Source organism: Trachinotus anak, unplaced genomic scaffold, assembly GCF_046630095.1.
Source record: "Trachinotus anak isolate AG129_WGS33_773 ecotype Australia unplaced genomic scaffold, CSIRO_AGI_Tana_v1 ptg000005l, whole genome shotgun sequence".
Taxonomy (NCBI): Eukaryota; Metazoa; Chordata; class Actinopteri; order Carangiformes; family Carangidae; genus Trachinotus; species Trachinotus anak.
Window position 1 is genome coordinate 21,417,503 of NW_027273856.1, and position 12,072 is coordinate 21,429,574.

At 40.2% G+C, this 12,072-nt stretch overlaps 1 protein-coding gene across 3 annotated transcripts; it reads left to right on the forward strand.

Annotated features, from left to right (window-relative positions):
* Positions 1-1,104: 1,104 nt before the first annotated feature.
* stx7l (syntaxin 7-like) lies at positions 1,105-8,343 on the forward strand. Of its 3 annotated transcripts, none has more exons than XM_071478906.1 (10): positions 1,105-1,235; positions 2,663-2,756; positions 2,895-2,964; positions 3,289-3,379; positions 3,533-3,670; positions 5,273-5,319; positions 5,420-5,510; positions 5,635-5,707; positions 6,119-6,201; positions 6,627-8,343. In XM_071478906.1, the coding sequence occupies exons 2-10, from the start codon at positions 2,672-2,674 to the stop codon at positions 6,720-6,722; spliced, it is 774 nt and encodes a 257-aa protein (XP_071335007.1). In that variant the 5' UTR covers positions 1,105-1,235; positions 2,663-2,671; the 3' UTR covers positions 6,723-8,343. The 3 variants fall into 3 exon arrangements, with proteins under 3 accessions (XP_071335007.1, XP_071335005.1, XP_071335006.1); XM_071478904.1 differs by having other exon boundaries at positions 5,417-5,510; positions 6,627-8,248; XM_071478905.1 differs by lacking the exon at positions 1,105-1,235 and adding an exon at positions 1,546-1,669 and having other exon boundaries at positions 5,417-5,510; positions 6,627-8,248.
* Positions 8,344-12,072: the final 3,729 nt, after the last annotated feature.

Genomic DNA, 12,072 nt, shown 5'->3' on the forward strand with positions numbered 1-12,072 from the left:
GATGAAATCCTTGGACCCATGGTCAGACCCTACGCTGGTGCTGTAGGTCCTGGGTTCCTCCTGATGCTCGACAATGCCCGGCCTCATGTGGCAAGAGTGTGCGGGCAGTATCTGGAGGATGAAGGAATTGATACAATTGAATGGCCCTCACCATCACCTGACCTAAACCCGATGGAGCACCTCTGGGACATAATGTTTCGGTCCATCAGACGTTGTCAGGTTGCTCCTCAGACTTTACAGGAGCTCACTGATGCCCTTAGACAGATCTGGGAGGACATCCCACAATTTTTTCACTTTGATTTTTGGGGTATCTATATATTGAGCCTTCTGTAGGCTGAAAACTTTTATTTCCATCAAAAGATGTGGCATCCTTTTGTTCCTAAGACATTAAACTGTCCATATCAAATCTGATGTGTTTTCAAAGTGTTCCTTTAATGTTTTTGAGCAGTGTATAATTGCAGTATACTTTCTTAATCTATAAGAATACATCCTATAATAAGCAGATAATCACATGTTTTGTAAAATCCACAACCACAACCACAATGCTGACGCAAATGAAACAGGCCGTTAACTTGAGTAAAATTACAGATTTTTCTTGGTATGAAAATTGCTGGAAACATTTGGCTTAATGTAGCCTAAGTAGACAACTCAACATAATATATTGCTCCAGTCATTTTTAGACATTTTATTGAGGGAAGGTAACATTATACCTTTAATAGCCGTAACTTGTATAGTATAAATAATATAGATACTTCATAGTTCTTCATATTTTTGGATTGTGTCCGTTAGTGGCCGTGGTGCAGCGAGAAAGCTGGAAAGATGCTCTTTCCTCAGGGGTACATCACCGTCTCATCATTACATTACATTTACAGTGAGAGCGGGACACTGGAGGATGCTCATAGATCAACACCATCCTCACTGTTTGTCTGTGAGGGATTTAACTGCTCTTTGGACATAACATGGTCAAACAATAAACCTTTACAGAGAAAAGTGGCTTTTACATCTAAATATTCTCTGGGTGAAATTGAACCAGTGGTATTTAATAATAATAAGAAGGCATATTAATGTAGAACAAGACGGTTTCAAAAGAACAAGAAGTTTGATGCTCCATGTGATACTTCCCATGACATGTAATTTCTACCAATGACTTGGCCCTCAGGCCTCCGCACATCATGTGACGGGGGAGTGGCAGCAAATCAGGAAACAACCCGCAGCGGCGAGTCACTAGAAAACAGGTAAAACACACAAACTTTTACACAAAGCTGAACATTTGGGGGGGAAAAAAAAAACTAACAGTATGGACGCTGGTTAGCGCGTTAAACCCGAGCTTGTGGTGTGATGTTTCATGTGTAGAAACGTGGAAACGAGCAGAGTTTTTCCTCCGTAAAAACGAGAGGGAGGAAAAAAAAAAACCTTCAAATTGTGGGGCGACTTTGGACAGTAGGTTCATGACCGAGGGTCAGACAGACAGAGCTTTAACCCCGGTGAACACTGTGGCTCATATTAATGAATGGTCATTTCTGCTGTCCTCCTCTTCTCATTTAAACCCCTGTGATTTCCGCATTTTCCTCGCTGCCTGTTTGGCCACTGTTGCGCCGGGCAAACAAGCAGACAGGGAGGCGCAGGTCTGCGTAAAGCGGAAAGCGTGGTTTTCAGTGGGTATTTCTGTGTAAGTAATAATGATCGAAAACGCAACCCTCCCGTAGCAGTAACAAGGTGTGGTTACCCTCAGACTCGAGAGTTTCTGGGGAGCAGATGTTTGTTTGCATACTGGTTTCAGTCCTCTGTGAGCAGCACAGGAAGTCTGCATGACTGGCTCATAGTAAACACTGACCCCAGGCTGTTAAACTTCAGGCTTTATGTAATAATACCTGACCATGAGTGCACCATCAGAAAATGACTGTCACCAACAGTAGCTTCATGTTCAGCTCCACTGTCTGCTGTTGACCCTGCTGTAGTAGCTTGTGTCACCTGACCTCTGGTTGATATTTCACGGTTTACCTCTCACTGCAGGGGCAACAGCTCTACATTAACTGGACAATAGTATGTGGACACTTCTGGGTACTTAAGGCCAACACGTTTTTAAAAAAAATTGTTACTTATAGTTTATAGTTTCCGCGGTGTCTCCATTACTTTTCCACTTGTAATTAATTCTGACCTCACTGATAAACATGGGAGAAAATCTCAGCCACCAGCTTCCAAAATCTTGCCTTGCCGGGAGAGTCGGGGCTGTCACAGCAGCGTATTAATTCCCCCTGGTTTTGAGAATGAAATGTAGATTGCGGACATGCCTATTCAGGTATTAATATCTGAGCCTGACATGAGTGGTTGTGAGTGTTACACACCGCATAACTTTATCAGCAGGACATATTTTAATGTGTAACTGCTTTATTGCCTCTATTAAAGCCTTCCATGAAAGCATAGCCACTAAATTGCCAATGGAAATATCTGTTTTATGCAAATCGTCTATATATATAAGTAATACATCAGAAAGAAACCATTTAAATGAACTATACAAATGGATTTAGCCTGAATGCCCTAAGGTATTTTCATATTTGAATCATCAGCTCACTGAAATAACTGTGGTAACTATGGTAACAACATCTCAGTGTGACCCATGAATAAATGAAGTGACAGACTGTCTTGTTGTGTGTCCTCGCAGCTCTCCATCATGGCCTACCAGGCTGGGATTCTAGAGCAGCCCAGTGCTTTGGTTCACAACATCAGCACCAACATCCAGAAGCTCACACTGCTGAGTAATACTCAATACACACTACACACACACACACACACACAGAAGACGTCATCATTATCAGATTGCACCCACTTTACTGACTGAAGTGTGATACGTCTGCACAGATAAAGAAATGTCTGCTCTCTGTCTTCCTCCCCAGCCTCTGAGCTGCAGAGGGCAGTGTATCTGCTGGGAACAGAGCAGGACAGCAGCCAGCTACGACAGACGCTGTGAGTAACAGAGGCTGGGTGGTGCTATCATGGCAAACAGTACAAATATAAGTGCAAGAAACAGAGATTTTTCCACCATGCCTGCCTCATGGTAATCATTAATCATTAAAAATATTATTGGACTCATGCTGATATTGGCTTCTAAAGCTGATGCACCTGATGTTAATCCTGCTTAACATTTCCACTGTAGGAAAAGTCCCATGATACCTCTCAATACACTGCATCTCTATAAACTCTCTGTCTTACAGTTAAGTCTGACCAGGCTGTCTGTGTTTAAACTGAATGAAAAGATTTAGCCTGACATCATTTTTCTCTGGTCACCAGGCAACAGAAACAGCAGCAAGGCAACCAGCTAGCTAAGGACACTGACCGACTGATCAAGGCATTCAGTGCACTTCCTGTTGGCCCTGATCAGGTACTGAAGTCTTCAATGACGTCTTCCTTAACTTCTTCTTCTTCCCCGCTTGTTTCTAATTACCACATTAGACTGATTAAGTGAAACAGACGTGACCTTTTGTGACTTTAATTCTGTGGCTTCTCTGGTAATATTTTTCTGTGTGTTTCTTAGCGGCAGAGAAAGATACAGAAAGATCGTCTGTTGAATGACTTCTCGGCCGCCCTGAACAGCTTCCAAATGACCCAGCGGCAGGCAGCCAACAAAGAGAGAGAGTTTGTGGCCAGAGTCAGAGCCAGCTCCAGAGTGTCGGTGAGTAATCTGCTGTCCCTGCAGATAGACAGTAATTAGTGAGGGACCAATAATCTATATACCAGTGAGCAATCATCATTCCACAATTTTTAAATTTATGATTTATGGTTTCTTTGTCTAAAGTGTTTTTTTTTCTGGCCACTCTACAACATAGCCCAGTTAAGCTATTGAGGCTCTACATAAAGAAGAATAATACATAATACATAAATAAGCTTCTGGACAATTGTGAATTCCCCTATAGGGATAAATAAAGATCCCACCAAAACTGATTAAAACGGATGTCCATGAAAAACAATAAGGGTGCCAGAGCCCTCTGTGTATTTTGTCAGATAATACAAACATTACAAACGATGGGTTTAATAACATACAATAAAATTATAACATACAGTATTAGTTGGAATGTGAGAACCTAGCAAAGAGGGTTGAGGTTAAAAAGTTGCAGTAAAGTTATACTTTATTTAGCCTGGTTCATGCAGGCTAAATATTTTTTTTTTCACTTTCTGTTTAATAATAAATGAATATAGAATCTGAATTACACTTGTAAGCTGGTCTGAGTTGTCTTGCTTCCTTCTTTATGACACATTGTTTAAGCATTAAAAGATATACTCACATTGGTTGTCCTTGGCTTTTAAAAGTAATCTCTGTCTCTGATTCCATTGTAGTAGTAAACGGACATTCATTAAGTTTGGAGGTGACTGGGGGCAGGGGATGGACGGGTAGGAGGAGATGCTGCTGAAAAAGAACAGCTCAGAGCAGCTCTTTAAAAAAAAAAAAAAAAAAACAGAAGATATGAAGGTGAACTAGTTCATTTTGTCCTGTGTGAACTGAACTCTGAGCTAGCTCTTGTGACCAGTGTTACAATTCTTGTCCACACTGCACAACACAAGGTATCAGCTTCTGCATATATGCCGGCAGATAAGCAAAAAGAAAGTGCAATACATAAAAGGGTTGTATGGCCATTTTTAAGCATTTAAGTTATTTTCTAGGGGATTGTACTGATCAAAATGTACTACTGTCTTATTATATATATATACTAGCACTGTCATCAGTCACTATAAATTGACTGTGTATTTCCACATGTAAATGTCTAACAAAGCAGATGCCAGTAGACTGGAATAACTTAAATTGTTTGTTGAGATTTGTTTGAACTGCAGTGACGTTTCACCAGAAGCTCTCCCATGGCTGTGCCTTTTTAATTGAGGCTGTTTTAGACACCTATTCCCTTGGGGGAGTCTGCTTGTTTGGCAACTCTGTTCCCTCACCAATTACCTCAGTGCACAGAAAAGTATCTGTATGTGCTGTGTTCACACTGATAAGCACAAACTGTTCCTTACTGCTATAAATGGCTGATGAGGAACATGCTGCAGGATTTATTTGCTCTATGTCATCATGCATACATTTCTGACAACTGTTCTGCAGATGCTGAATCTAATTATATTTAATGAAGCATTACGGTCAAGGCCATTATAACCTACCCATAACAGCCTGTACCTTCTGAATCGTTGCTGTACCCTTAATCATAGTAAATAATGTCTTCTGCTGGATATTTGCAATATTAGGTACAAAAGTATGTTTATTCAAACCTTTAATTTCCTTTAACAGGGAGGCCAGCCTGAGGACAGCTTTGGAAATGCGCCCCCATTCCAAAGGTCAGCCTACTGTTTCTGATTATTATTATTCTTTCTCTTATAATTATTCTAGTAATTATTATTTCAATTATTCTTATTGCATCTACATTTGCTCCAGCAGTGACTCCCAGGTGCAGGCTCAGGCCGAGGCCATCACTGAGGATGACCTGAGGCTGATCCAGGAGAGAGAGTCCGCCATCAGGCAGTTGGAGGTACAAATGAGAATTAAATGCCCACAGCAGCACTGCTGCACAGCTCCAACAAAGTCACAGACATGAGTGTCACCTCAAGTGCCCCTTTCACACAAACCATCTTTCTATATGTTCCTTGATTTAGTCTGACATCATAGATATCAATGACATCTTCAAGGATCTGGGGATGATGGTGCACGAACAGGGGGACATGATAGGTGAGCATCTGTCTATAGTACATTACCTGTCTGTTCTTCCTGTTATCTAACTGTTTTTAGTAACAGATCTACCTAGAGATGGTAAGAACTTCGTAATATTTATCTACACACAGTCTGTTTATTAATGCTGGAACTGGGCTCATTTTAAATGGTTCTAAAAGTTTTTATTTTTTTGGAGTTTATATTCATGGAACCAGAAAAATATGTTTCTGGTGTAAAAATGTTTTTAATGTCCCATCCTGAACACTCAAAAAACAAAACAAAATGAAACAGTGAAGCTTGCACCACGTGTTTGCACGGGTTTATGATGTGATTACGTTGCACATGTAGCACCTTGCTGCATAAATCTTTATTTCCCCCCTCTGCCCACCTGCTGCATGTAAAACTGTGTGTTTCCTGTGTGCTCTGCAGACAGCATAGAAGCCAATGTGGAGAATGCAGATGTGAACGTCCAGAATGCCACCCAGCAGCTAGCACGTGCTGCAGAGTACCAGGTAAAACACAGAGGACAGGGAAGAGAATTAACAGAAGAAAGTAAAAACAGATACAAAAAAAGAAGGAACCGAAGGAACATGAGTAAGGATTTAAATGAGTCAGTGTTAGAGAAGTTAGTTTGTAACTTAAGGAAGAAATCTAAGCAAGACTGGTTCCCCAAGGGATCTCTAAGGTTTCAGCATGTGCGCATATGTGATTCTCCTCTGCCTGCACATAGACTCCCTTGTGTAACTACGTTATTAGTCACTTTTGCCACTTAAATAAGACTTGGAGAAAGAGGCATAAGGTTGAAAATAAAAGAAAAAGTTTACTTCAAATCATCATCTAGTCTGAGTGAAACAATCCCTTTATCCAGGAAGATTCAGATGATATCTTTATATCTGTTTACTGCTAGAACAACCACTCTGTGCTTTTCTCCCCCCAGAGGAGCTCCAGGAAGAAGATATGCATCCTGATGATAGTGTTGGCTGTAGTTGCTGTTATAGTAGGACTTATCATCTGGGGAGCTGTCAGCAAATGAGAGCCTCTTCCTCTCTTCTTCAGTCGTCAGCCTGGACAAAGGATGAAGTACCATCCTCCTTCTCCTCTGCCTGCCCCTCTTCTCGCCCCCACCATCATGAGGGGAGTCATTGAGACTGTCTGTCTTTCTTTGGCTTCAATTATATTTTAAAGATATTTTAGTTCTCGTTGACAGGACTGCCCGCTCCTTCACGATCAAACAAAACTAGCGCTGGTAGCTTTATTGTTATAATCAGCTTGAATTGAATTATTTGTTTTTGATTTTGCCATGATTTACTTTGACAGGAGAGGGTGAGGATTTTCGTCAGTTGAAGGAGCAAAGGCAGGCGGTGTATTTCTGTGTTCAGTGGCAGTCATTGTTGCTGAGTAACTGTCCCTACTGCCCTGACATTGTCGAGAGAGTCTCCACTGAGCTGAATGTTAAATAATATACAGTATAGACGATGCTTGTGGGTGCAACAAAGGATTGCAAGGTAGGAAGAGATTAACCTTCATATCTGATTCCATATTTCTGAAGCTGCTTTTTTAAAATCTGGTTACCTATAAAAAGGCCACATCCTCAAAGTTTCTCCGTCATAGTTAAACTATGAAGTGCACTATGTAAATGAATAGCAAATAAAACAAAAGCCTGCCTTTTAGCCATAGTTTAATGTTGCCAAACTGCAATCAGCTTATTCTGGCGCAGTGCTCTGTGTGACAATACAGACTTTTTTAAATCTATTAACTCTTGTACTTTAAGGTATCATTAATTGAAATTAATAGTTAATTTTTGTTATATTCTAATGCTAAATGAAGAAGTAATGTATTTACTCATTCTAAATCTTGTGGTTAGGACATTAAAGGATACTCTACTATCAGCCAATCATCAGCCAATCATCAGCCAGTCCTCTTATCAAATAATTAGGGGAAGAGTTGGTTGTTACTTTAAGTAGGTAGTGTGTTTTCTTTTCTAGACAAATTGTTTTTAACTGCGCAGCTCAGATAGATTGCGTGTACGTCAGGGATAATCCTTTTTATCGAATCAAATTACACCACCATTGTCACACCACAGGTCATTACGCACAAAGAATGTAAGAGCAGCCTGAACAGCAGGCAGTTCAAGCAAGGGTCGAGTAATAGCTTTGGTTGTGGTTTATGCTTTGTTTTCACCGCCTTAGGTTTGCTTTATTTAAAACCTCTGAACACAACACAGGTGTCCATAGGTGGCCATAGCTATGGCAACCAGTTGTAGTCTAATCAGCCACAGTACATGGAAAATTTTTTTGAAAACACCTCTGTGGGTCGATCATTTTTGTGTGCATGACCTGAACCTTGCTCACAGAAAAGTCATTTGTTCTGTGACTGATAAACTGCTTATCACAGGTATGAAGAAACAAAAAAACAAACTACAGTTAGTTAAAACAAACACTAATACTACTACTGCCATAACAGTTAGACCCAGATGTAAAATTATGATCACATGTATGTTTTTATTATTTAGATTTAGCTGCTTCCCACGTTCTGAATAAAGCACCTGGATGTACAGAACCTAAAGCGAGAGAGCTGCTTTTTACCAAAAATACTAAAATGATATGAATTTTACATGATTACATTATTCTTCAATAAAAATATTTAATAGTGAATTAATGTGTGTTTCTGCAATAGTTACTGAAATAAATGATTGACAGGTTTCTGAATGACACTCACTGGACATGTTACTTTACATATCATTTGGTTCTTAAATATTTTGGTGCATGTAAGTTTTATCACCATCCCAGTCTGACTGTGAAAGCACTAGTGTTCATAAAGAGGAGATAAAATGAACTGTATGTAAAACTTTATTTATTATACACTGAGTTTCAGTGCACTGCCAGACAAATGGTGTCCTGGCTGAAGTCTGTTGCATGCTGGGAATGTCAGCTCAATAAGACGCTAGCCAGAGCTGTCATACTCTCGTTTTACTTTTAAAGCAAAGGCTCTCATCAATTGTATCTGCTTGTGGTGCAAGAGCTAGTTCCTGTTTCTAAGAAGAGCATTAACTCGTCATTTTCTGAAAAGAAGGACAGCCTAACTTCTCATGGTTAAAACCAGGCCTTATCAAAAACCAACACACAGCTGAGTCAACGCCTCATTAATGGTTGGGGCTAAGCCAAATATGGCAATGTCATCTACATGAAAGTGAAAATCTACATTTTGCATGTCACAAACAATGTTTTTAACAGAAACAACATATACAAACAACAAGAAAACAACATACAACAATAAAAGGGGGCCAACAGCAGTTCCCTGTGGCACACCTCAGGAGACTTTTTGTTAAAACTGTTATAAAAACATCAAATCTGGTCTGAAAAGAGTTCAATACTACATCACATGTCATCTCCTTGTTTACCCCTTAGCCTAGAGGAAGTAAATTTCAAGCAGTTATGAGAGGATGAGATCACGGGGCAGAAGGGAGTTAGCTTGTATATGTCAGAACAGACAGTATTGGAGTTGGAGCGGGATGTGGAAGTAACAGACTGCTGTGACGCAGAAGGCAAAGGTTTCCTTGGCAGAGCAAGAGGCGAGGAGGATTTGGACACAGTGTTGTAAATACATCACTCGGGCAGAGAACAGGTTGAATTGGGCGTCAGTAGGCCAGGGAATATTTTGGGCTGGTTACACACACAGAAAGTGGCAGGTAGCTGCAAAGAGCTGAGCAGGATTTTCCTTCTGAAACAGAAATGTCAAAGCTAAGGAGGCTCAGGAAAGTTTGATGGGGTACAAAGTTACTGCTCTGGAAGCTAAGGGTGTTTGGTTTGAAGTCGACAGACACATACCAAATTATTAGGTTGTTTTTCAGTTGGTCTAATTTTCCTTGACATTTATTTTACTGCCTTATTCAAGAGAAATGCTGAACACAGGTCCACAGAGTAGACAAGAATCAAGGCTGAACTTGGCAGATGGAGGTAACCTGTTGACGAGTCTTCTTTATAAAAGTGTAATGTGTCTGGGGCACAGAGGCTCTTTTTGCCTGCTGCTGTGGAAAATCACAAAGAATGGCACAAGTTGGACCCACAGGAGAGACTGCACATGGACATTTCGCTCTGCTATGATGCAGATAAACTGGAGAAATAACTCATCTGGGCAAACACTGAGCTCACTGTAGTCAGGTCTCCTCGGTGCGTCATGAGAAGGTGGATTGGGGGAAATGACAAGTTGCCGTTAGTATTCCTCTCCATTAATAAGATGAAAGTAGCTCTTCTAAATACAGTTTGTAATTCTAACAGTGAAGGTGACACTTTTCATATTTGCTTCTTTTTCCCAGAGACAGAAGGGAGGACACACAACATTTCATAAAACAAACTCAAGTACTGCCTGTTGAAGAGGGATTAAATGTGGCCTAGTGACAGTATTTCACACTGCTCAATAGTAATGCTTCATAAAATAAGATACAGCTGCATGAGATAAAATCCAAATCTTAAAGGGACGCTGCAGAAATTAAGTATCGGATTTACATTAAGTTGGGGGATTTGCAGGAGGCAGACTGAAGACAAAATTGAAGCTGCAGAAGCCAAGATATCCAGACTTTGAGTTCCTTAAAGCTCCAAAAACACTGGATCTTGCACTTTCCATAATGCAGTGTCTTTTGTCAAAGCTTTTGTGCCAGGTAAATGCTCATATCTTTCAAACTCCATGCCCCCCAGTTCATAACACAGGCTTTCTCTTGAAATGTTTAACACACTGCCAAATCCAAAATAACCCTGATGACAACTGTTTTCTACAGGCTGGGTAGTAGGCTTCTGCTCCTGACAAGTAAACTGACCTATATGTGTAAAATTAGTGAAGTCCCACATTAATGTACTTAAACTCCCTGAAATGTTTGCCTCCATGTTGATAGTATGCACATTTGGTAAAAAAAACAGAAGGTCACATCAAAGAAAATAACGATTTCTGCCAACAGAGGGCAGTGCAAGATTACTTACCATAACCAGTCCTTAATATACCACGATGTTATGCTACTACTGTGCATTCTTTTTCTGTTTGACTGCCATTCACCATGACTGTCAATTTGCAGAGTTGCACAGTTTTTAGAAGACTTGCCTGCAATAGCCTTGTAGCTAGCTTCATTTACAATAGTGCACACATGCAGAGGGTAAAATTGTTAATTGCAAAACAGGCCAAAATCTTATATAGCAATATAGAATAAAACTAGACTCCTCTAAACTGCATCAGACCTTTATCACAGCCAGCCAGGAAGATCTGACTGACTGTAATCTGAGATTTTTTTTCAGGTCCAGCCCGTGTTAGTTAGGTTAGATCAAAGTCCAGACTGTTCTTCAAAGTGGCTGCTGCTCCATTTCAAGCCCTTCGGGAACACATTCTGCAGAAGTGTCCTTGAGTGAGACAATGAATCCTTGTCTGCTCTGGAGTGCAGATCAGCAAATAATGATTCTCGTCCGATGGGGTGGAAATAGCTCTGAAGTCTACATTATTTTTTCAGCTGAAATTGTGTTAGCAGTAGCCTTGTCCTCATCACAACTGAATCTTACTTTTTTTTAACCATCCTCACTTTTTTAAGGGCAAACTAAAGCCCAAAGGATATTTCCACACAATCATGCGAATAGAAAGTGCATTTACCTTAGAGTAATGTTGATTCCACATGTATTTTGAGGGGTTACTTAAACTTGAAGAGAGACATATTTTTAATGCTGTACAGTGCATTATGAGCACTGGTTTGTCATGGCTGTAAGTAATACCTGTATGAATGTTATAAAGTCAGTTAATTAAACAGTAGAAATTCTGGTTGTGTCTGTTAAATAAACCTCATTTTACAGCTTGTTTCAAGATTTAATCTGACTTCATATACAACAGAAAATCATCGACTCTAAGAATCAAAACAGCCTTAATGCCAGTGTTGATTTTACACTCACTTCAGAGCCATAGCTCCCATGAGTGACACAGCAACTCAAAATTATCACTGAAGTATCAACATATAATAACAAAAAATAACTATTTATGTATCCTCTTTATCAAGTCTGCGGATCCGATCAGTGCACACGTGGTTAAAAGTTATATCATCAAATACTTGGTAAATAAACTCTGCGTTGTAACTGAGCATCCCAGTCTCCATCCATGGTCCCTGACTTGAAATCCTCAGATCTGATCCAGAGCCCCAGAGGGCAGCATTCCTCCCAGCAGCCCAGGAATGTAAACTTTACTTTGGAGTCCAGCTGTGGACCAGCAGGAGGAATGCAGCGTGCTTGCTGTTAAAAAAGTCTTCTCTGTGGTGTACTCTCTCTGAAAAGAAATGTTGAAAAAAAAAAAAAGTCATAAATAAAGATGAGGTACAGCTGGCACTGGTGGGATGACAACTGGCACTAGAACAGAAAAAC